The sequence below is a fragment of the Thalassophryne amazonica genome, chromosome 23 (assembly GCF_902500255.1).
Source record: "Thalassophryne amazonica chromosome 23, fThaAma1.1, whole genome shotgun sequence".
Taxonomy (NCBI): Eukaryota; Metazoa; Chordata; class Actinopteri; order Batrachoidiformes; family Batrachoididae; genus Thalassophryne; species Thalassophryne amazonica.
Window position 1 is genome coordinate 281,930 of NC_047125.1, and position 26,095 is coordinate 308,024.

At 44.3% G+C, this 26,095-nt stretch overlaps 1 protein-coding gene across 2 annotated transcripts in view; it reads left to right on the forward strand.

The window, feature by feature from the left end:
• The window catches only part of LOC117504823 (NACHT, LRR and PYD domains-containing protein 3-like), a 56,873-nt gene that overhangs the window by 12,912 nt on the left and 17,866 nt on the right, over positions 1-26,095 (forward strand). For both annotated transcript variants that reach the window (XM_034164359.1, XM_034164360.1), the window contains exons 3-8: positions 12,305-12,350; positions 12,456-12,548; positions 12,676-12,795; positions 15,210-15,288; positions 19,249-19,450; positions 19,599-21,393. In XM_034164359.1, coding sequence (XP_034020250.1) covers positions 12,305-12,350; positions 12,456-12,548; positions 12,676-12,795; positions 15,210-15,288; positions 19,249-19,450; positions 19,599-21,393 — 2,335 coding nt within the window. The remainder of the gene's footprint in view (positions 1-12,304; positions 12,351-12,455; positions 12,549-12,675; positions 12,796-15,209; positions 15,289-19,248; positions 19,451-19,598; positions 21,394-26,095) is intronic.

The following is a 26,095-nucleotide window of genomic DNA, read 5'->3' on the forward strand; positions in this document are numbered from 1 at the left end:
CAGCGGGAGTGTTTACGTCCTGTCAGTCCCCTCCTGCCGTGAGAGTATTACCATCACCCTCCACTTCTGGATCAAGGATCCTGGATCAATGGCCTCAATTTTCACGTAACGTTGAGGCGGAGGTCTTTCAACGGGTCCCAGGCTCAACTGTGCACAGTTTTGCAGCTCACTGGCTCCTCTTCACCAGTCCTGGAGGGATATTGGCACCTGGCTCAAAGGACCAAGAATGTCAGAAAAATTTCTTGCTGTGCTGACTCAGCTGGAGGAAGAGGAAGACCAATGTCTTGATTCAACTGAAGTCTCTATTACCGCGGGAGTGCAATCACTGAAGGCTCATTAGTAAAACCTCAGATAATATACAGCCTGCATCACAGGAGGTTACCTAGCAACAGTTTCTCCAGTCATAACTTTCCCCACCCTTTCCAACACAGTTGCCGGACTTAATCAATCAATCAATCAATCAATTTTTTTATATAGCGCCAAATCACAACAAACAGTTGCCCCAAGGCGCTTTATATTGTAAGGCAAGGCCATACAATAATTATGTAAAACCCCAACGGTCAAAACGACCCCCTGTGAGCAAGCATTTGGCGACAGTGGGAAGGAAAAACTCCCTTTTAACAGGAAGAAACCTCCAGCAGAACCAGGCTCAGGGAGGGGCAGTCTTCTGCTGGGACTGGTTGGGGCTGAGGGAGAGAACCAGGAAAAAGACATGCTGTGGAGGGGAGCAGAGATCGATCACTAATGATTAAATGCAGAGTGGTGCATACAGAGCAAAAAGAGAAAGAAACAGTGCATCATGGGAACCCCCCAGCAGTCTACGTCTATAGCAGCATAAGTAAGGGATGGTTCAGGGTCACCTGATCCAGCCCTAACTATAAGCTTTAGCAAAAAGGAAAGTTTTAAGCCTAATCTTAAAAGTAGAGAGGGTGTCTGTCTCCCTGATCTGAATTGGGAGCTGGTTCCACAGGAGAGGAGCCTGAAAGCTGAAGGCTCTGCCTCCCATTCTACTCTTACAAACCCTAGGAACTACAAGTAAGCCTGCAGTCTGAGAGCGAAGCGCTCTATTGGGGTGATATGGTACTGCGAGGTCCCTAAGATAAGATGGGACCTGATTATTCAAAACATTATAAGTAAGAAGAAGAACTTTAAATTCTATTCTAGAATTAACAGGAAGCCAATGAAGAGAGGCCAATATGGGTGAGATATGCTCTCTCCTTCTAGTCCCCATCAGTACTCTAGCTGCAGCATTTTGAATGAACTGAAGGCTTTTTAGGGAACTTTTAGGACAACCTGATAATAATGAATTACAATAGTCCAGCCTAGAGGAAATAAATGCATGAATTAGTTTTTCAGCATCACTCTGAGACAAGACCTTTCTGATTTTAGAGATATTGCGTAAATGCAAAAAAGCAGTCCTACATATTTGTTTAATATGCGCTTTGAATGACATATCCTGATCAAAAATGACTCCAAGATTTCTCACAGTATTACTAGAGGTCAGGGTAATGCCATCCAGAGTAAGGATCTGGTTAGACACCATGTTTCTAAGATTTGTGGGGCCAAGTACAATAACTTCAGTTTTATCTGAGTTTAAAATCAGGAAATTAGAGGTCATCCATGTCTTTATGTCTGTAAGACAATCCTGCAGTTTAGCTAATTGGTGTGTGTCCTCTGGCTTCATGGATAGATAAAGCTGGGTATCATCTGCGTAACAATGAAAATTTAAGCAATACCGTCTAATAAGACTGCCTAAGGGAAGCATGTATAAAGTGAATAAAATTGGTCCTAGCACAGAACCTTGTGGAACTCCATAATTAACTTTAGTCTGTGACGAAGATTCCCCATTTGATTCCCACAAGATTCCCACATGAACAAATTGTAATCTATTAGACAAATATTCAAACCACCGCAGTGCAGTGCCTTTAATACCTATGGCATGCTCTAATCTCTGTAATAAAATTTTATGGTCAACAGTATCAAAAGCAGCACTGAAGTCTAACAGAACAAGCACAGAGATGAGTCCACTGTCCGAGGCCATAAGAAGATCATTTGTAACCTTCACTAATGCTGTTTCTGTACTATGATGAATTCTAAAACCTGACTGAAACTCTTCAAATAGACCATTCCTCTGCAGATGATCAGTTAGCTGTTTTACAACTACCCTTTCAAGAATTTTTGAGAGAAAAGGAAGGTTGGAGATTGGCCTATAATTAGCTAAGATAGCTGGGTCAAGTGATGGCTTTTTAAGTAATGGTTTAATTACTGCCACCTTAAAAGCCTGTGGTACATAGCCAACTAACAAAGATAGATTGATCATATTTAAGATCGAAGCATTAAATAATGGTAGGGCTTCCTTGAGCAGCCTGGTAGGAATGGGGTCTAATAGACATGTTGATGGTTTGGATGAAGTAACTAATGAAAATAACTCAGACAGAACAATCGGAGAGAAAGAGTCTAACCAAATACCGGCATCACTGAAAGCAGCCAAAGATAACGATACGTCTTTGGGATGGTTATGAGTAATTTTTTCTCTGATAGTTAAAATTTTGTTAGCAAAGAAAGTCATGAAGTCATTACTAGTTAAAGTTAATGGAATACTCAGCTCAATAGAGCTCTGACTCTTTGTCAGCCTGGCTACAGTGCTGAAAAGAAACCTGGGGTTGTTCTTATTTTCTTCAATTAGTGATGAGTAGAAAGATGTCCTAGCTTTACGGAGGGCTTTTTTATAGAGCAACAGACTCTTTTTCCAGGCTAAGTGAAGATCTTCTAAATTAGTGAGACGCCATTTCCTCTCCAACTTATGGGTTATCTGCTTTAAGCTACGAGTTTATGAGTTATACCATGGAGTCAGGCACTTCTGATTTAAAGCTCTCTTTTTTAGAGGAGCTACAGCATCCAAAGTTGTCTTCAATGAGGATGTAAAACTATTGACGAGATACTCTATCTCACTTACAGAGTTTAGGTAGCTACTCTGCACTGTGTTGGTATATGGCATTAGAGAACATAAAGAAGGAATCATATCCTTAAACGTAGTTACAGCGCTTTCTGAAAGACTTCTAGTGTAATGAAACTTATTCCCCACTGCTGGGTAGTCCATCAGAGTAAATGTAAATGTTATTAAGAAATGATCAGACAGAAGGGAGTTTTCAGGGAATACTGTTAAGTCTTCTATTTCCATACCATAAGTCAGAACAAGATCTAAGATATGATTAAAGTGGTGGGTGGACTCATTTACTTTTTGAGCAAAGCCAATAGAGTCTAATAATAGATTAAATGCAGTGTTGAGGCTGTCATTCTCAGCATCTGTGTGGATGTTAAAATCGCCCACTATAATTATCTTATCTGAGCTAAGCACTAAGTCAGACAAAAGGTCTGAAAATTCACAGAGAAACTCACAGTAACGACCAGGTGGACGATAGATAATAACAAATAAAACTGTTTTTTGGGACTTCCAATTTGGATGGACAAGACTAAGAGTCAAGCTTTCAAATGAATTAAAGCTCTGTCTAGGTTTTTGATTAATTAATAAGCTGGAATGGAAGATTGCTGCTAATCCTCCTCCTCGGCCCGTGCTACGAGCATTCTGACAGTTAGTGTGACTCGGGGGTGTTGACTCATTTAAACTAACATATTCATCCTGCTGTAACCAGGTTTCTGTAAGGCAGAATAAATCAATATGTTGATCAATTATTATATCATTTACCAACAGGGACTTAGAAGAGAGAGACCTAATGTTTAATAGACCACATTTAACTGTTTTAGTCTGTGGTGCAGTTGAAGGTGCTATATTATTTTTTCTTTTTGAATTTTTATGCTTAAATAGATTTTTGCTGGTTATTGGTGGTCTGGGAGCAGGCACCGTCTCTACGGGGATGGAGTAATGAGGGGATGGCAGGGGGAGAGAAGCTGCAGAGAGGTGTGTAAGACTACAACTCTGCTTCCTGGTCCCAACCCTGGATAGTCACTGTTTGGAGGATTTAAGAAAATTGGCCAGATTTCTAGAAATGAGAGCTGCTCCATCCAAAGTGGGATGGATGCCGTCTCTCCTAACAAGACCAGGTTTTCCCCAGAAGCTTTGCCAATTATCTATGAAGCCCACCTCATTTTTTGGACACCACTCAGACAGCCAGCAATTCAAGGAGAACATGCGGCTAAACATGTCACTCCCGGTCTGATTGGGGAGGGGCCCAGAGAAAACTACAGAGTCCGACATTGTTTTTTGCAAAGTTACACACCGATTTAATGTTAATTTTAGTGACCTCCGATTGGCGTAACCGGGTGTCATTACTGCCGACGTGAATTACAATCTTACCAAATTTACGCTTAGCCTTAGCCAGCAGTTTCAAATTTCCTTCAATGTCGCCTGCTCTGGCCCCCGGAAGACAATTGACTATGGTTGCTGGTGTCGCTAACTTCACATTTCGCAAAACAGAGTCACCAATAACCAGAGTTTGATCCTCGGCGGGTGTGTCGTCGAGTGGGGAAAAACGGTTAGAGATGTGAACGGGTTGGCGGTGTACACGGGGCTTCTGTTTAGGGCTCCGCTTCCTCCTCACAGTCACCCAGTCAGCCTGCTTTCCCGGCTGCTCGGGATCTGCCAGGGGGTAACTAACGGCGGCTAAGCTACCGATTATTAATCACAATAATTCCTCACATTGGGGTGAATGTGAGGCATTATTTGTAAAGCGCTTTGAGTGTCTGATGCAGATGGAAAAGTGCTATATAAATGCAGTCCATTTACTTACCTAACCCAAGGTTGGCCAAAACAAATATATTTTTCTCAAATGGGGGAGAGAGGCCTTCTTTTATCTTTTGCTCCTTGAAGATTGTCTCTTGACATCTCACATGAAAACCTTCAGAATTAAACTGTCTTATTAGAATTTAACAATTAACACAAATATGCAACATTTCCGTTCATGATAATAATGAAAATTAATAAAACACAAGAACTTTTCCAACAGCACCGAACAGCAGTTTAGAATATTCTCCCTTCTTGGAGTCCCTGAATGGAATTTTGTATGGGGCTCTGGTGGGGAGATCCATTGTTCTGCTGGGGGCCTTCAGTACACATGTGGGCAATGACAGAGACACCTGAAGAGGTGTGATTAGGAGGAACGGCCTCCCCGATCTAAACCCGAGCGGTCATTTTTTTAATTTGACTTCTGTGCTAGTCACGGACTGTCCATAACGAACACCATGTTCGAACATAAGGATGCTCATAAGTGTACATGTTACCAGAGCACCCTAGGCTGAAGGTCGATTATTAATTTTGTGATCGTATTATCTGATCTGAGGCCGCATGTTCTGGACACTCGGGTGAAGAGAGAGGCAGAGCTGCCAACTGATCACCATCTGGTGGTGAGTTGGATCAGAGGGTGGGGGAGGATTTTGGACAGACCTGGTGAACACAAATGGCTAGTGCGGGTGAACTGGGAATGTCTGCAGGAGCCCACTGTCCGACAGATTTTCAACTCACACTTCCAGTGGAGCTTTTCTAACATCCCTGTGGAGGTTGGGAGCATTGAACCAGAATTGGCAATGTTCAAAGCTTCCATTGCTGAAGCTGCAGCAGGGAGCTGTGGCCTGAAGGTCTTAGGTGCCTGAAGGGGCGGCAACCCTCGAACACCATGGTGGACACCGGTGGTCAGTGAAGCTGTCCGACTGAGGAGTCCTTTCAGGATATGTTATCTTGGAGGGCTCTGGAGGCAATTGCAAGGTACCGACATGCCCAAAGGGTGGCAGCCTCTGTTATGGGTGAGGCAAAGCAGTGGCTGTGGGAGGAGTTTGGAGTAACCATGTAGAAGGAGTTTCGGTCAGCACCAAGGTGCTTCTGGCGGACCGTGAGGCACCTCAGGAGGGGAAAACAGGGAACCATCCAAGATGTCTACAGTAAGGATAGAACTCCCTTTACCTCAACCGAGGATGTCATTAGGCACTGGAAGGAACACTTTGAGGAACTCCTGCATGAAACCAGAGTGCCCTCTATAGTAGGGCAGAGCTGGAAGCTGATGGAGGATTATCATCATTTTCCCTGGTGGAAGTCACTGAGGTAAGCCAAACAACTCCGCAATGGCAACGTCTCAGGGGTTGATGATATCCGTCCAGAAATGATGAAGGCTCTGTGTGTGGAGGAACTGTCTTGGATGAGACGTCTCTTTGACATTGCCTTGAGGTCTCAGACAGTGCTTAAGGAGTAGCCAACTGGGGTAGTGGTCCCCATATTTAAAAAATGGGACCAGAGAGTGTCTGCCCACTACAGGGGCATCACACTACTCAGCCTCCCTGGTAAAATCTACTCCAGGGTGCTAGAAAGGAGGGTTTGGCTGATCGTCAAACCTTGGATTTAACAGGAACAATGCAGGTTCCGCCCTGGTCGTGGAACAACCAACCAGCGCTTCACTCTCACAAGTAGACTGAAGGGGGCCTGGGAGTAGGACCATCCAGTCTACATGTGTTTTGTGGACTTGGAGAAGGCGTATGATCGGGTACCCTGGGAGATTGAGTGGGCGGTGCTGCAGGAGTATGGAGTGAGGGGGGGCCCCTTCTCAGGGCCATCCAATTTCTGTACTCGCAAAGCGAGAGCTGTGATCGAGTGCTCAGCAGTAAGTCAGACTTGTTTCCGGGGGGGGGGGTTGGCCTCCACCAGGGCTGCACCTTGTCACCGCTCCATTTTGTGATATTCATGGATAGGATATCGAGACATAGTTGGGGGGGGAGGGTTTCCAGTTTGGTGGGCTTGGGGTCTCATCACTGCTTTTAGCAGATGATGTGGTCCTGTTTGCTTCATTGGCCGGTGACCTCCAACACTCACTGGATCAGTTTACAGCTGAGTGTGAAGCGGCTGAGATGAGGATCAGCACCTATAAATCTGAAGCCATGGTTCTCAGCAGGAAACCGATGGATTTCCAACTCTGGGTAGGGAATGAGGTCTTGCCCCAAGTGAAGGAGTTCAAGTACCTTGGGGTCTTGTTCATGAGTGAGGGGACAATGGAGTGAGAGATTGGCCGGAGAATTGGCGCAGCAGGGGCGGTATTGCATTTGCTCTACCATGCTGTTATGACGAAAAGGGAGCTGAGCCAAATGGTGAAGCGCTCGATCTACTGGTCAATCTTCGTTCCTACTCTTATCTATGGTCATGAGGGTTGGGTCATGACTGAAAAAAGTAGATCGCGGGTACAAGTGGCTGGTGTCTCCCTTAGAGATAGGGTGAGAAGCTCAGTCATCCGTCAGTAGCTCTGAGTAGAGCCACTCCTCCTTCGTGTTGAAAGTAGCCAGTTGAGGTGGTTCGGGCATCTGATAAGGATGCCCCCTTGGCGCCTCCGTAGGGAGGTGTTCCAGGCTTGCTTGCCTCTACTGGTGGTTGGCTCTCACTGCGGTATTGTATCACTTCCTGTTCCGGAGCACAGCGGTGTTTTTCTGTATCTGTTAGCTGTTTAATCTGCGCAGTTAGATTGATCTAGTTATCTAGATTACGATTTGTTTCCCATTGTAATCTTTACGTGCCTTAACTAAAGCACTCATTCTGCTGAATCACCTCTAAATTATTTACACATTATTCACTTTGCGTGTTTTTAGGAATCCGCTAGCTTAGCGTAGCTACTAGCTCTTAGCCGATTTAGCATGGCGGCTTCTCCTGTCTCTCCCGCACTTTTCTGCTCTGGGTGTGAAATGTTTAGTTATTCCTCGGCCTCCTTTAGCAGTAATGGTACTTGTAATAAGTGTAGCTTATTCGTAGCTTTGGAGGCCAGGCTGGGCGAATTGGAGACTCGGCTCCGCACCGTGGAAAATTCTACAGCTAGCCAGGCCCCTGTAGTCGGTGCGGACCAAGGTAGCTTAGCCGCCGTTAGTTCCCCTCTGGCAGATCCCGAGCAGCCGGGAAAGCAGGCTGACTGGGTGACTGTGAGGAGGAAGCGTAGCCCTAAACAGAAGCCCCGTGTACACCGCCAACCCGTTCACATTTCTAACCGTTTTTCCCCACTCGACGACACACCCGCCGAGGATCAAACTCTGGTTATTGGCGACTCTGTTTTGAGAAATGTGAAGTTAGCGACACCAGCAACCATAGTCAATTGTCTTCCGGGGGCCAGAGCAGGCGACATTGAAGGAAATTTGAAACTGCTGGTTAAGGCTAAGCGTAATTTGGTAAGATTGTAATTCACGTCGGCAGTAATGACACCCGGTTACGCCAATCGGAGGTCACTAAAATTAACATTAAATCGGTGTGTAACTTTGCAAAAACAATGTCGGACTCTGTAGTTTTCTCTGGGCCCCTCCCCAATCAGACCGGGAGTGACATGTTTAGCCGCATGTTCTCCTTGAATTGCTGGCTGTCTGAGTGGTGTCCAAAAAATGAGGTGGGCTTCATAGATAATTGGCAAAGCTTCTGGGGAAAAACCTGGTCTTGTTAGGAGAGACGGCATCCATCCCACTTTGGATGGAGCAGCTCTCATTTCTAGAAATCTGGCTAATTTTCTTAAATCCTCCAAACCGTGACTATCCAGGGTTGGGACCAGGAAGCAGAGTTGTAGTCTTACACACCTCTCTGCAGCTTCTCTCCCCCTGCCATCCCCTCATTACCCCATCCCCGTAGAGACGGTGCCTGCTCCCAGACTACCAATAACCAGCAAAAATCTATTTAAGCATAAAAATTCAAAAAGAAAAAATAATATAGCACCTTCTACTGCACCACAGACTAAAACAGTTAAATGTGGTCTAATAACATTAGGTCTCTCTCTTCTAAGTCCCTGTTGGTAAATGATATAATAATTGATCAACATATTGATTTATTCTGCCTAACAGAAACCTGGTTACAGCAGGATGAATATGTTAGTTTAAATGAGTCAACACCCCCGAGTCACACTAACTGTCAGAATGCTCGTAGCACGGGCCGGGGCGGTGGATTAGCAGCAATCTTCCATTCCAGCTTATTAATTAATCAAAAACCCAGACAGAGCTTTAATTCATTTGAAAGCTTGTCTCTTAGTCTTGTCCATCCAAATTGGAAGTCCCAAAAACCAGTTTATTTGTTATTATCTATCGTCCACCTGGTCGTTACTGTGAGTTTCTCTGTGAATTTTCAGACCTTTTGTCTGACTTAGTGCTTAGCTCAGATAAGATAATTATAGTGGGCGATTTTAACATCCACACAGATGCTGAGAATGACAGCCTCAACACTGCATTTAATCTATTATTAGACTCTATTGGCTTTGCTCAAAAAGTAAATGAGTCCACCCACCACTTTAATCATATCTTAGATCTTGTTCTGACTTATGGTATGGAAATAGAAGACTTAACAGTATTCCCTGAAAACTCCCTTCTGTCTGATCATTTTTTAATAACATTTACATTTACTCTGATGGACTACCCAGCAGTAGGGAATAAGTTTCATTACACTAGAAGTCTTTCAGAAAGCGCTGTAACTAGGTTTAAGGATATGATTCCTTCTTTATGTTCTCTAATGCCATATAACAACACAGTGCAGAGTAGCTACCTAAACTCTGTAAGGGAGATAGAGTATCTCGTCAATAGTTTTACATCCTCATTGAAGACAACTTTGGATGCTGTAGCTCCTCTGAAAAAGAGAGCTTTAAATCAGAAGTGTCTGACTCCATGGTATAACTCTCAAACTCGTAGCTTAAAGCAGATAACCCGTAAGTTGGAGAGGAAATGGCGTCTCACTAATTTAGAAGATCTTCACTTAGCCTGGAAAAAGAGTCTGTTGCTCTATAAAAAAGCCCTCCGTAAAGCTAGGACATCTTTCTACTCATCACTAATTGAAGAAAATAAGAACAACCCCAGGTTTCTTTTCAGCACTGTAGCCAGGCTGACAAAGAGTCAGAGCTCTATTGAGCTGAGTATTCCATTATCTTTAACTAGTAATGAGTTCATGACTTTCTTTGCTAACAAAATTTTAACTATTAGAGAAAAAATTACTCATAACCATCCCAAAGACGTATCGTTATCTTTGGCTGCTTTCAGTGATGCCGGTATTTGGTTAGACTCTTTCTCTCCGATTGTTCTGTCTGAGTTATTTTCATTAGTTACTTCATCCAAACCATCAACATGTTTATTAGACCCCATTCCTACCAGGCTGCTCAAGGAAGCCCTACCATTATTTAATGCTTCGATCTTAAATATGATCAATCTATCTTTGTTAGTTGGCTATGTACCACAGGCTTTTAAGGTGGCAGTAATTAAACCATTACTTAAAAAGCCATCACTTGACCCAGCTATCTTAGCTAATTATAGGCCAATCTCCAACCTTCCTTTTCTCTCAAAAATTCTTGAAAGGGTAGTTGTAAAACAGCTAACTGATCATCTGCAGAGGAATGGTCTATTTGAAGAGTTTCAGTCAGGTTTTAGAATTCATCATAGTACAGAAACAGCATTAGTGAAGGTTACAAATGATCTTCTTATGGCCTCGGACAGTGGACTCATCTCTGTGCTTGTTCTGTTAGACCTCAGTGCTGCTTTTGATACTGTTGACCATAAAATTTTATTACAGAGATTAGAGCATGCCATAGGTATTAAAGGCACTGCGCTGCGGTGGTTTGAATCATATTTGTCTAATAGATTACAATTTGTTCATGTAAATGGGGAATCTTCTTCACAGACTAAAGTTAATTATGGAGTTCCACAAGGTTCTGTGCTAGGACCAATTTTATTCACTTTATATATGCTTCCCTTAGGCAGTATTATTAGACGGTATTGCTTAAATTTTCATTGTTACGCAGATGATACCCAGCTTTATCTATCCATGAAGCCAGAGGACACACACCAATTAGCTAAACTGCAGGATTGTCTTACAGACATAAAGACATGGATGACCTCTAATTTCCTGCTTTTAAACTCAGATAAAACTGAAGTTATTGTTCTTGGCCCACAAATCTTAGAAACATGGTGTCTAACCAGATCCTTACTCTGGATGGCATTACCCTGACCTCTAGTAATACTGTGAGAAATCTTGGAGTCATTTTTGATCAGGATATGTCATTCAAAGCGCATATTAAACAAATATGTAGGACTGCTTTTTTGCATTTACGCAATATCTCTAAAATCAGAAAGGTCTTGTCTCAGAGTGATGCTGAAAAACTAATTCATGCATTTATTTCCTCTAGGCTGGACTATTGTAATTCATTATTATCAGGTTGTCCTAAAAGTTCCCTAAAAAGCCTTCAGTTAATTCAAAATGCTGCAGCTAGAGTGCTGACGGGGACTAGAAGGAGAGAGCATATCTCACCCATATTGGCCTCTCTTCATTGGCTTCCTGTTAATTCTAGAATAGAATTTAAAATTCTTCTTCTTACTTATAAGGTTTTGAATAATCAGGTCCCATCTTATCTTAGGGACCTCATAGTACCATATCACCCCAATAGAGCGCTTCGCTCTCAGACTGCAGGCTTACTTGTAGTTCCTAGGGTTTGTAAGAGTAGAATGGGAGGCAGAGCCTTCAGCTTTCAGGCTCCTCTCCTGTGGAACCAGCTCCCAATTCAGATCAGGGAGACAGACACCCTCTCTACTTTTAAGATTAGGCTTAAAACTTTCCTTTTTGCTAAAGCTTATAGTTAGGGCTGGATCAGGTGACCCTGAACCATCCCTTAGTTATGCTGCTATAGACGTAGACTGCTGGGGGGTTCCCATGATGCACTGTTTCTTTCTCTTTTTGCTCTGTATGCACCACTCTGCATTTAATCATTAGTGATCGATCTCTGCTCCCCTCCACAGCATGTCTTTTTCCTGGTTCTCTCCCTCAGCCCCAACCAGTCCCAGCAGAAGACTGCCCCTCCCTGAGCCTGGTTCTGCTGGAGGTTTCTTCCTGTTAAAAGGGAGTTTTTCCTTCCTACTGTAGCCAAGTGCTTGCTCACAGGGGGTCGTTTTGACCGTTGGGGTTTTACATCATTATTGTATGGCCTTGCCTTACAATATAAAGCGCCTTGGGGCAACTGTTTGTTGTGATTTGGTGCTATATAAAAAAAAAATTGATTGATTGATTGATGTCCACCTGGGAGGAGAAACCAGGGAAGACCCAGGACTAGGTGGAGAGATCATATCTCCACACTGGCCTGGGAACGCCTCAGGATCCCCCAGTCAGAGATGGTCAATGTGGCCCGGGAAAGGGAAGTCTGGGGTCCCCTGCTGGAGCTGTTGCCCCCGCGACCCGATCCCGCATAAGAGGTTGAAGATGAGTGAGAGAGTGAGTGAAAGTTTGTTAAAAATGGCGACTGTCAGTGTAGTTTGTCATGTAACCCAGAGGAATGCTGGGAACTGCTGTGTGACAGCATGTTGTTGTGTCTGTGTGAAGGTGAGGACGCAGAGGAGGGGGCTTCGATCCAGACCAGAACTCAGAGGTGAGACCAGGATCTGTGACTGTGGACTGCGTCAGAGGTCAGCGCTCACATCGCCGCACCATCATTATTCAGGCTCAGCGCTGTTCCATTTGCTGTGTGTTCCAGGTCACAGCGGGGCCGAGCACGTGGACCTGAACCCAGCTACGTGTCCTTGAAGAGTGACCGTTCAAAAGGCATTGGGGCTGATTTTAAACGGAGGTATTTATATGATGGACATTAAACTGTGACCTGCTGTAAAGATATTTACAGTTATTTGTCCTTCAAACATTATTTATGATCATGTTTTCTGATCTTTAATAAACAGTTGGTGCTGTTTGTCTTTCAGCATCCATCAGAGTCCAGACCCGTCTGGACCTGGACCCAGCTGTGTGTCCCTGAACAGTGACTGGTCCATGGAGAAACCTCCTCCTGATTTTAGAGGACAGCGTCCCTCTGCTAGACAGACGTGAGCTCTGACTGACTCTAACATGTTTCTGTCTTTATGATGTCATGATTATTCATCCTCTGAATTTGATCATAAACAGGAGTTTTCATTAATTAATTAATAGTAAACTGAATCTAGCTTGAAGATGAGAGACTGTTGGACTGGAGGATTTGCAGACATGGACACAGCTGGTGTCCTGGCAGTGTTTGACGTCTGAGGATGCTCTGATTGTCTTCCAGAGGAGTCGTAGTGCACGGCCTGATTTAAATTCAGGACCTGAGGGGACACACAGAGACTTTGTCTTTTTTTAATCTGGGTCCTGTACTCTGGGGATTGTTGGTCTGCTTACAGAGGAGTTGAAGCACTTTGTTCATCCCCAAATCATCTCAAGTCTCCACAAGACGTTAGACACATTTGAGGACATAGTCACACTGTGTGATCCTCACCGTGGCCAAGCACCTTTGACCCCAAACTCCAGCTGGTTTGACTCATTTTGAAGGCTCTGTGCTGAACCTGGTCCACTTACAGAGGACCTCCAGAGATGGGTTCAGTTGGACTAGGCCACTGGACACACGTAGTGTGACTGCCTGTGAACAAGGACAGTCCTCTCTGTATCTCTGATATCTGACATGACTTCATTGAACAGTTCCAACAAATATTTGTCCTCCTTGGACCCGACAGTCTTCACTTCATTCAGGAGAGTTTACAGATGAGGTCACAATGATCGGCCGCCAAAATCCACATGTGCTGTTTGAACAGAGCAAAGAATTTTCAACGCAGCGTTTCTAAACATCTTGCTTTGATTTTGGACGCTGACATTATTTTACTTGTTGCTTCCCAGTGTTTTCCTGTGACTCGAGTGTCTTCTGTTGGTCCTCTGAACCACCGTTTTCTCCTCCCACAATCCTCTGGAAGTCTGTGAACCTTCTGGCCCGTTTGTCTGTGTCCCTGTTTGTACCTCAGTAAACGATGCATTCCTTCCTGTTGTCTTTTTCAATCTTGATCGCTAAAATATTGTGTAAACATGATGAAGTATTTTGGTCACAAGTTAGCTGTGCTGACGTCCAGGCTGGTCCTTGGGAGGGACTTGTCCTCCAGGTAGTCCGGTGTTCACAGTGACGAATGGCCAAAAGGACAATCAGGAGGAGAAGTCCAGAATCACAACTAAACAGACCACACGAGTCAAATCCAGATTAGACACTGAAGTAGGACTTACCCCAGTTGTCCTCTGAACCTTGAGGACTGAGATGGTTGTTCCTGACCCTCTCAGACAAAGTCGTCTCTCATGACCAGTTCTCATCATCTCTGGGTGATTGTGGAATTCATCGTCATGAATTAGTGAAAAATCTTCGTGTGATTTTAGGTCCAACATTGTCTTTGGGCCTGCATCTTCAAGAGGTGACTGAGACGGACTGTCTTCATGTCCACAGCATTTAAAAGACTCGACCTGGTGATGTCCAATGGTCCCACACTGATTCATGATTGTTTTCCGATCCATAAAAGTAGAAGATTTTCAGAAAACGACAACCAGGTTTGACCCAGACTGAGGGTGTTTGGACGTGTCTCTCCTTCAGTTGTCTTCTTGTAGCTACAGGAGCAGATTCTCAGGTTTTGTTTGACATCAGATGGTGAGTTAGGGACAGACCTTGTTAAACCTTGTGACCCTCATGTCTCTTCTCAGGATACTTTATAATTTAAGTTGTTTAAACGGACAGAAGACAAATGATTTGACTGATTGACATTTTAAGAAAAGCTTCCAGTTGGACAGAATATATCAGTTTCTACAGAAAGGACAGAATTTACATCTGGAAGCTGTGAGGAAACTTTCCAGCCTCAGTGTGGAAAAGCCACAGTTTAGACTTTGGGGTCTTGAACCTCGTTGGATCCTTGGACCCTGTGGTGGTCAAAGTCCACAGCTGGTTTGCTGCTTTCAGGACCATCTGATCTGGACAGAAAGAGATGACTTTGAGGAAATCGTGTTCACGTTTAAGGCGTGCAGAGATTTCCCGACCTGCTGGAGAATGGACTCAGTGAGAGCGACTTAGAATCCCGTAGAGGGAGGAGGAGGTTCATTGGTACCAGCAAGCTTTGAGGAGACAGAACAGGACGTGGACATCTGTCAAATAACAGCAGCTGCATGAACGGATCCCGAGTTCCTGATCAGTCAGTTTGATCCTCACTGCAGACACCAGAAACACAGACAGGAAGTCAACATTTAACATCTTCAGTCAGGATCAAAGCTCTTCATTTAGTGGTACTGACGGAGGAGCCGTCACTGTTTCTGGCACGGCGGGCCGTCCTGCCAAGACGGGGGACCAACAAGAAGACCATGAAAACCAGTTTGAGTGTTCAGATCAATGATGCAGGTTGAGGTGAACTTGAAGCTGTTTGTGTTCAGACATCATGTGAGTAAACTGTTTCTGATTGGTCCACAGAGTGAAGCAGCAGAGCTCAGAGGTTCTCAGGGTTCCATCTGCTCAGCAGCATCAAAGACGCCTGAACCACATGTTTACGGTCTGTTGACGTCCATCTGATGTCCTCATTGGACAGTTTGTTCATAATGTCTCCATGCTGCAGCAACAAACACTTTGATGATGTTTATTCTCTCATTCATGTTCATCAGTGCATCATTCATGGCTTCATCAACACTGACAGACTTATTAGGGGTCCAATCCCGGCAGGGCTGGGGACAGCAGTTACAAAGCAACAGTTAGGCCACACCTATTTGCGCCATGATAGTTTTTTCCACAAATATACATCACTGATTATTTTTTTTTTCCAGACACAACCCAGACCGTTGTTCTGTTCAACACCAAACTTTGCACACAGAGTCTACTGGACCTCAGAAGCTTAAGTTATTAAAATGAGTGTGATGGGCCGCAACCTACCTGAGAAATAAAGGGCGAACTTTCTGTTACAACCACGCAAGACAGGAAGTTAGACTTGCTTTCGTGATTGTAACTCCGATTTCCACAAAACTCATGTGGCTGATGAGTAGTACAGTGAGGGAGCCTGATTAAAAGAGTTTCAATTGGACATGAGGGGGCACAATCAGCCTCTACTTTCTGTATCTCAAAACTGGCTAATTGGAATTGTACCACATTTGACAGGAATAATCTTGAGACAGGTCTTACTTGAAATGTACAACCCCAATTCCAATGAAGTTGGGACGTTGTGTAAAATGTAAATACAAACAGAATACAATGATTTTCAAATCCTCTTCAACCTATATTCAATTGAATACACCACAAAGACAAGATATTTAATATTTTAACTTTGTTTTTTTGTACAAATATTTGCTCATTTTGAAATGGATGCCTGCAGCACGTTTCAAAAAAGCTGGGACGGTGGTATGTTTACCACTGTGTTACATCACCTTTCTTTCTAACAACACTCAACTTCAACCACTGATCTGGAATCGGGTCGCGGGGGCAACAGCTCCAGCAGGCGACCCCAGACTTCCCTTGCCTGTGCCACATTGATCACCTCTGACTGGGGGATCCTGTGGTGTTCCAAGGCCAGTGTGGAGATATAATCTCTCCACCTAGTCCTCGGGAGGCGCCCAGGAGGCATCCTTAACAGATGCCCGAACAACCTCAACTGGCTCCTTTCAACACGAAGGAGCAGCAGCTCTACTCCAAGCTCGCCATGGATGACTAAACTTCTCACCTTATCTCTAAGGGAGACACCAGCCACCCCCCTAAGGAAGCCCATTTCAGCCACTTGGACCCGCAATCTAGTTAATTCAGTTATGACCCAACCCTCGTGACCAGTGAAGTAGGAACGAAGATTGACCAGTAGATTGAGAGCTTTGCCTTTTGGCTTAGCTCCCTTTTCGTCACAACCGTATGGTAGAGCGAATACAACACCACCCCTGCTGCACTGATTCTTCGGCCAATCTCACGCTCCATTGTCCCCTCACTTGTGAACAAGACCCCAAGGTACTTGAATGCCTTCACTTGGGGCAAGACCATATTCCCTACCTGTAGTAGGCAATCCATCGGTTTCCTACTGAGAACCATGGCGTCATTGTTCCTGTATGTGATATGATCTGATTTTGACTGTGATATGGTCTGACTTTGTTTGCCTGTGAAAGTGATTTATTGTGCGAGAGGAATTTTATAATATTGTCCAATTTTATTGTTAATTTATTTGATGTACCCAGGGACTGCGAATGGAAATGAGCTATTTAGCTATAATCTGGTGCAACTCATCTTGTCTCGTTGAGCTGAATGATGCTGTACATTGTCCCTTAAATAATCTAATAAACTAAACTTCAATCAGAGGTTCGACTATCGGCCAAACCCTCCTCTCCAGCACCCTGGAGTAGACTTTACCAGAGAGGCTGAGTTGTGTGATGCACCTGTAGTTGGCACAACCTCTCAGTTCCCCCTTTTTAAATATGGGGACCACCACCCTAGTTTGCCACTCCTCAGGCACTGTCCCAGACCTAAACGCAATGTTGAAGAGACATCTCATCCAAGACAATCCCTCCACACCCAGGGCCATCAGCATTTCTGGACAGATCTCATCAACTCCTGGGCCTTGCCATTGCAGAGTTGTTTGACTACCTCAGTGACTTCCACCAGGGAAATTGATGAAAATCCTCCATCAGCTTCCACCTCTGCCCCTACTATAGAGGGTGCTCCAGTCTGATGCAGGAGTTCCTCAAAGTGTTCCTTCTAATGCCAGATTACATCCTCGGTCAACAGAGTCCCATCCTTACTGTAGACAGCTTGGATGGTTCCCCATTTTCCCCTCCTGAGGTGCCTCACGGTCTGCCAGAAACACCTTGGTGCCAACCGAAAGTCCTTCTCCATGGTTCCTCTGAACTCCTCCCACATCTGCTGCTTTCCCTCCCCCAAAGCAGAGGTTGCTGTCCTTCTGGCCTGTCGGTACCTTGCCTCTGGAGTCCTCCGAGATAATTTATCCTGGAAGGACTCCTTCTTCAGTTGGATGGCTTCTCTGACACCTGGTGTCCACCATGGTATTCGAGAGTTGCCGCCCCTTGAGGCACCTAAGACCTTCATGCCACAGCTCCCTGCTGCAGCTTCAGCATTGGAAGCTTTGAACATTGCCCATTCTGGTTCAATGTACCCAAACTCCACAGGGATGCTAGAAAAGCTCCATCAGAAGTGTGAGTTGAAGATCTCTCGGACAGTGGGCTCCTCCAGATGTTCCCAGTTGACCTGCACAATCCATTGGGGCTTACCAGGTCTGTCCAAAGTCCTCCCCCATCCTCTGATCCGACTCACCACCAGATGGTGATCAGATGACAGCTCTGCCCCTCTCCTCACCCGAGTTTTTTAACATGCAGCCTCAGATCTGATGATACGATGACAAAATTGATTGTCGATCTTCGGCCAAGGGTGCTCTGGTACCATGTACACTTATGAGCGTCCTTGTGTTCGAACATGGTGTTTGTTATGGCCAGTCCATAACGAGCACAGAAGTCCTATCATAAACAACCATTCGGGTTTAGATCAGGGAGGCTGTTCCTCCTAATCATACCTCTCCAAGTGTCTCTGTCATTGCCAACGTGTGTGTTGAAGTCCCCCAGCAGAACAATAGAGTCCCCCACCGGAGCCCCATACAGGACTCCATTCAGTGACTCACAGAAGGCTGAATACTCCAAATTGCTGTTCGTTGCATACACGCAAACAACAGTCAGCGTATTCCTGCCTGCCACCCAAAGGCACAGGGATGCGACCCTCTCTTCTACTGGAGTAAACTCCAGCATAGCGGCGCTCAGCCAGGGACTCATGAGTATCTCCACACCCTCCAAAGAACTCCACAGAAGAATAAGGTCCAACCCCTATCAAGGAGAGTGGTTCCAGAGCCGAGGCTGTGTGTGGAGGCGAGGCCCACCAGATCTAACTGGTATTGCTCCACCTCACGCACAAGCTCCGGGTCTGGTCTGCCGAGGCCCTCGACTTTTACTGCCACCCATGGGACAGCACACCTGACACCACTGGTTCCCCTTGCGGGTGATGAGCCCACAGGGTGGAGATGGAAGGTCCACTTGCCTTTTCGGCCTGTCTCTGACTGGGCTCCGTGGCAAGCCTAGCCACCTGGCACTCGCTGACGGGCCCTCCATCTGGGCCTGGCTCCAGATGAGGGCACCCCCCGGACTTTCTCCAGGCCGGGTCACATTTCCTCGTTTTGTCATGGTGTCTTATGAACCATTCTTAGTCTGGCCTCTCACCTGAGACCGATTTGCCACAGGAGACCCTACCAGAGGAGACCCTGTTGTTTAAAGTGATCATTTTTATGATTTTTATATCAATTCTGATCTTAACCTTTCAGAAAAATGATGATTTAAAGGATTTAACTTTTCAGTCTGTTTTTAATTGAACTGGATTTTCTGAACAAATTCCAGAGAATTTCACACAGTGAAAAATATAATGTGGAGACAAAATCCACACTTGTAACAAAGTCATGAGTTTCTACGTCCATGTCGATGTTCTGCTGCAGAACATTGAGGAGAACATGGTGATGTTTCTTAAAGATGAGCTGAAGATGATCCTGAAGTTTCTCCTGACAAATGATGCAGAATACTTGGAGAGTCAGAGTGAGGATGAGGATCAGAGGAACATCCGACTGGTTTTCCTGGACCTCACACTGATCTTCATGAGGAGCATGAATTATGAGGAGCTGGCTGACTGTCTGCAGAGTAGTAAGAGGACTTCTGTCCACATTTAACACAGACGCTAAATGACACGTGATGTTTGTCTATTTGAAATATATTCGTGTGTGAATTCTGTCAGGAAAACAGGAAGTGATGTCATCATTCAGTAACTGATCTGTGCTGTTTGTTCTTTCAGGAACTCTTGTTGAAGTTTGTCGTCATAAATTCAAATCTAAGGTGAAGAAGTTTGAGCGTGTGTTTGAGGGGATCTCTAAAGTAGGAAAGACGACTCTTCTGAAGGAGATCTACACAGAGCTCTACATCACAGAGGGCGGGGCTTCAGAGGTCAACCAGGAACATGAGGTCAGACAGATTGAAGCAGCATCCAGGAAAACAGACTCACCACAAAGAACCATCGCATGTGAAGACATCTTTAAAGCCTCAGCTGACACTCAGCCACCAATCAGAACAATGCTGACAAAGGGCGTGGCCGGCATCGGGAAAACAGTCTTAACACAGAAGTGGACTCTGGACTGGGCTGAAGGACGAACCAACCAGGACTTCCACTTCATATTTCCATTCACTTTCAGAGAGCTGAATGTGCTGAAAGAGAAGAAGTTCAGCTTGGTGGAACTTGTTCATCACTTCTTTCCTGAAACCAAAGAAGCAGGAATCTGGAGCTTCCAGCACTTCCAGGTTTTGATCATCTTGGATGGTCTGGATGAGTGTCGCCTCCCTCTGGACTTCCACAGCAATGACATCCTGACTGATGTCACAGAGTCAAGCTCAGTGGATGTTCTGCTGACAAACCTCATCAGGAGGAACCTGTTTCCCTCTGCTCGCCTCTGGATCACCACACGACCTGCAGCAGCCAATCAGATCCCTCCTGAGTGTGTGGACATGGTGACAGAGGTCAGAGGCTTCACTGACCCTCAGAAGGAGGACTACTTCAGGAAGAGATTCAGAGATGAGGAGCAGTCCAGAAGAATCATCTCCCACGTGAAGACATCACGAAGTCTCCACATCATGTGTCACATCCCAGTCTTCTGTTGGATCACTGCCACAGTTCTGAAGGACGTGTTGGACACCAGAGAGGCACGTGAGCTGCCAGAGACCCTAACTGAGATGTACATCTACTTCCTGGTGGTTCAGTCCAGAGTGAAGAAGGTCAAGTATGATGGAGGAGCTGAGACAGATCCACTGTGGAATCCAGAGAACAGGCAGATGATCGTGTCTCTGGGAAAACTGGCTTTTGAGCAGCTGCAGAAAGGGAACCTGATCTTCTATGAAGAGGACCTGACAGAGTGTGGCATCGATATCAGAGCAGCCTCAGTGTACTCAGGAGTCTTCACACAGATCTTTAAAGAGGAGAGAGGACTCTACCAGGACAAGGTCTTCTGTTTCGTCCATCTGAGTCTTCAGGAGTTTCTGGCTGCTCTTTATGTCCATCTGACCTTCATCCAGTCTGGAGTCAATCTGCTGTCCAAACATCAAGCAACAGTCATAAATATTAATATAATTAAACCTGATCTAACACGTCTCCATCAGAGTGCTGTGGACGAGGCCTTACAGAGTCCAAATGGACACCTGGACTTGTTCCTGCGCTTCCTTCTGGGTCTTTCCCTGCAGACCAATCAGACTCTCCTACGAGGCCTGATGACACAGACAGACAGAATCTCAGAGACCAATCAGGAGACAGTCGAGTACATCAAGGAGAAGCTCGACGAGAATCTGACTGCAGAGAGAAACATCAATCTGATCCACTGTCTGAATGAACTGAAGGATCGTTCTCTGCTGGATCAGATCCAACATCTCCTGAACTCTGGAAGTCTCTTTGAAGATGGTCTATCTGGTTCTGATTTATCAGCTCTGGCCTTCATCTTACTGTCCTCAGATCAAAATCTGGACGTGTTTGACCTGAAGAAATATGAACCTTCACATGAGGCTCTTCTGCTGCTGCTGCCAGTGATCAAAGAATCTAAAAAAGTTTTGTAAGTACAGAGACACTTTGACATTTGAACTCTGGGTGTAACAGATCACAGAACTCACGGTTCAGATCAAGATTTTAATTCACGCTTGAGATCATTTTCAGATCACAAAAAAACCCCTCTAAATCTGAGGCCATGGTTCTCAGCAGGAAACCGATGGATTGCCTACTCCAGGTAGGGAATGAGGTCTTGCCCCACGTGAAGGAGTGCAATTTCAATTCAATTCTTAATTTATTTTCATTTGTATAGCGCCAAAATCATGACAGAGTCGCCCCAAGGTGCCTCACACAAGCAAGGTCTAACCTTTCTAACCCCCAGAGCAGCAGTGATAAGGAAAAACTCCCTCTGAGGAAGAAACCTCAAGCAGACCAGACTTAAAGGGGTGACCTTCTGCTTGGGCCATGATACAAACATAAATTACAGAACAATTCACAAAACGAATATATAGGAAAAGCTGTTGCTGCACAGGACAGGAGGGTCTCCAGCACAAATACCACACCCATCTCTGGATGGAGCTGCACCTTAAACAGAGAGAAAACAGAATCAGGCATCAGAAAGACAAGAAATACTGTATAATTTATCAGCATTAAACAACAAGAAAAACAGAAGAAATACTAAGGTGATCGCCGGCCACTAGCCCTAAACTTCACTAAAAGACCCAGAATTTAGGTAAAGTTGAGGCCGCGGCACGCTCTGTTTACTAATAAAATGAATTAAAGAGTAAAAAGCGTAGAACTATAATATGCCAGTATGCTAGTCATACAAAAGGGAAAATAAGTGCGTCTTAAGTCTGGACTTGAAAGTCTCCATAGAATCTGACTGTTTTATTGATGCAAGGAGATCATTCCACAGAACAGGGGCACGATAAGAGAAATCTCTGACCCACAGACTTCTTATTCACCCTAGGGACACAAAGCACCCTGAGAACGCAAAGCCTGGGCCAGTACGTAAGGTTTAATTAGGTCAGCTAGGTAGGGAGGTGCCAGTCCATGAACATTTTTATAGACTAGTAGCAGAACCTTAAAATCTGATCTCACTGGGACAGGAAGCCAGTGAAGAGACACCAAAATGGGTGTAATGTGGTCGAACTTTCTACTTCCTATCAAAGGTCTGGCTGCAGCATTTTGAAACAATTGGAGACCCCTATTGCCCGACTGTGGTAAACCAGAAAATAGAACATTGCAGTAGTCCAATCAAGAAGAGACAAATGCATGAATCGGGGTCTCAGCATCAGCCATAGACAGGATGGGACGAATCTTCGCTATATTTCACAGGTGGAAGAAAGCAGTCCTAGTAATATTTCTAATGTGGAGGTCAAGGGACAACATAGGATCAAAAATGACCCCAAGGTTCCTCAGTTTGTCAGTGTGATGTATGACACACGAGCCTAGGCTGTGTTAACTGATCAAATTGATGCTGATGCCTTACTGGACCACCATTTCAGTCTTATCAGAGTTTAAAAGTAGGAAGTTTTTAGACATCCAGCTTCTCACTGATGCAAGGCAATCTTCTAAGGGTATTATGTGGATAAAATTACCAGCAGTTATCAGTATGTATAACTGAGTATCATCAGCATAGCAGTGAAAGGTAATCCCAAAGTGCCACAGTATGTGCCCAAGGGGTGATATATAAAGGGAGAAAAGCAGGGGGCCTAAGACGGACCCCTGTGGAACCCCAAATTTCATGTCACTAAGGTTAGAGGTAGTGTTACTATACAAAACGCAGAACGACTGGTCAGGTATGATGTCAGCCATGCAAGGGCACTCCCAGTAATCAACCAATCAATCAATCAATTTTTTTATATAGCGCCAAATCACAACAAACAGTTGCCCCAAGGCGCTTTATATTGTAAGGCAAGGCCATACAATAATTATGTAAAACCCCAACGGTCAAAACGACCCCCTGTGAGCAAGCACTTGGCTACAGTGGGAAGGAAAAACTCCCTTTTAACAGGAAGAAACCTCCAGCAGAACCAGGCTCAGGGAGGGGCAGTCTTCTGCTGGGACTGGTTGGGGCTGAGGGAGAGAACCAGGAAAAAGACATGCTGTGGAGGGGAGCAGAGATCGATCACTAATGATTAAATGCAGAGTGGTGCATACAGAGCAAAAAGAGAAAGAAACAGTGCACCATGGGAACCCCCCAGCAGTCTATGTCTATAGCAGCATAACTAAGGGATGGTTCAGGGTCACCTGATCCAGCCCTAACTATAAGCTTTAGCAAAAAGGAAAGTTTTAAGCCTAATCTTAAAAGTAGAGAGGGTGTCTGTCTTCCTGATCTGAATTGGGAGCTGGTTCCACAGGAGAGGAGCCTGAAAGCTGAAGGCTCTGCCTCCCATTCTACTCTTACAAACCCTAGGAACTACAAGTAAGCCTGCAGTCTGAGAGCGAAGCGCTCTATTGGGGTGATATGGTACTACGAGGTCCCTAAGATAAGATGGGACCTGATTATTCAAAACCTTATAAGTAAGAAGAAGAATTTTAAATTCTATTCTAGAATTAACAGGAAGCCAATGAAGAGAGGCCAATATGGGTGAGATATGCTCTCTCCTTCTAGTCCCCGTCAGTACTCTAGCTGCAGCATTTTGAATTAACTGAAGGCTTTTTAGGGAACTTTTAGGACAACCTGATAATAATGAATTATAATAGTCCAGCCTAGAGGAAATAAATGCATGAATTAGTTTTTCAGCATTACTCTGAGACAAGACCTTTCTGATTTTAGAGATATTGCGTAAATGCAAAAAAGCAGTCCTACATATTTGTTTAATATGCGCTTTGAATGACATATCCTGATCAAAAATGACTCCAAGATTTCTCACAGTATTAATAGAGGTCAGGGTAATGCCATCCAGAGTAAGGATCTGGTTAGACACCATGTTTTTAAGATTTGTGGGGCCAAGTACAATAACTTCAGTTTTATCTGAGTTTAAAAGCAGGAAATTAGAGGTCATCCATGTCTTTATGTCTGTAAGACAATCCTGCAGATTAGCTAATTGGTGTGTGTCCTCTGGCTTCATGGATAGATAAAGCTGGGTATCATCTGCGTAACAATGAAAATTTAAGCAATACCGTCTAATAATACTGCCTAAGGGAAGCATGTATAAAGTGAATAAAATTGGTCCTAGCACAGAACCTTGTGGAACTCCATAATTAACTTTAGTCTGTGAAGAAGATTCCCCATTTACATGAACAAATTGTAATCTATTAGACAAATATGATTCAAACCACCGCAGCGCAGTGCCTTTAATGCCTATGGCATGCTCTAATCTCTGTAATAAAATTTTATGGTCAACAGTATCAAAAGCAGCACTGAGGTCTAACAGAACAAGCACAGAGATGAGTCCACTGTCCGAGGCCATAAGAAGATCATTTGTAACCTTCACTAATGCTGTTTCTGTACTATGATGAATTCTAAAACCTGACTGAAACTCTTCAAATAGACCATTCCTCTGCAGATGATCAGTTAGCTGTTTTACAACTACCCTTTCAAGAAGTTTTGAGAGAAAAGGGAGGTTGGAGATTGGCCTATAATTAGCTAAGATAGCTGGGTCAAGTGATGGCTTTTTAAGTAATGGTTTAATTACTGCCACCTTAAAAGCCTGTGGTACATAGCCAACTAACAAAGATAGATTGATCATATTTAAGATCGAAGCATTAAATAATGGTAGGGCTTCCTTGAGCAGCCTGGTAGGAATGGGGTCTAATAGACATGTTGATGGTTTGGATGAAGTAACTAATGAAAATAACTCAGACAGAACAATCGGAGAGAAAGAGTCTAACCAAATACCGGCATCACTGAAAGCAGCCAAAGATAACGATACGTCTTTGGGATGGTTATGAGTAATTTTTTCTCTAATAGTTAAAATTTTGTTAGCAAATCCTCAAATGATTTTCCAGCCTATCAAGTAGAATATGATGATCCACTGTATCAAATGCAGCACTGAGATCTAACAGCACCAGAACCGTAGTGGTGTCTGAATCCAATGCAAGCAGTAGATCATTCACCACTTTAGTGAGAGCCGTCTCTGTGGAATGATATTTTCTAAAAGCAGACTGCAGTGGCTCAAAACGATTATTCGCAGAAAGATGGTCCATGAGCTGCTGTGACACCACTTTTTCCAGAATTTTAGAGAAAAATGATAGATTTGATATCGGCCGATAGTTTTTCAATACACTAGGGTCAAGATTAGGTTTCTTAAATAATGGTTTAATCATTGAAGATTTGAAACATTTAGGAACAGATCCAGAAGTTAAAGAAAGATTAATAATTTCCAGCACAGTCGGCCCAAGAGTGGACCACAGGTCCTTAAACAGTTTTGTTGGTATAGAATCAAATAAACAGGTTGTGCTTTTTGCTGGCGTTACGAGTTTTGTCAGCATGTCTAGAGAGACACTATCAAATTCTGTAAATCTAGGTAATACCTCAGTAATGGTGCTCACCTCAGTAGCAGGGTGTAGTGGCTGGATTAAGGCATGCTGGGATATGTTTAACCTGATGTCTTCTATTTTCTTCTCAAAGTAATCCAGGAAATCTTGTGCTGTAAAAGGAGAGTGAACTACAGGTGGTTGTCCATGAGTAAGTGTTGCCACCATGTCCAACAAGAACTTTGAGTTATGCTTGTTTTTTTTATCAGATCAGAGTAGTAGGTCCACTTTGTAGCCAATAATACATACTTATAATAATACATACTTCTAATTTTGAATTACCC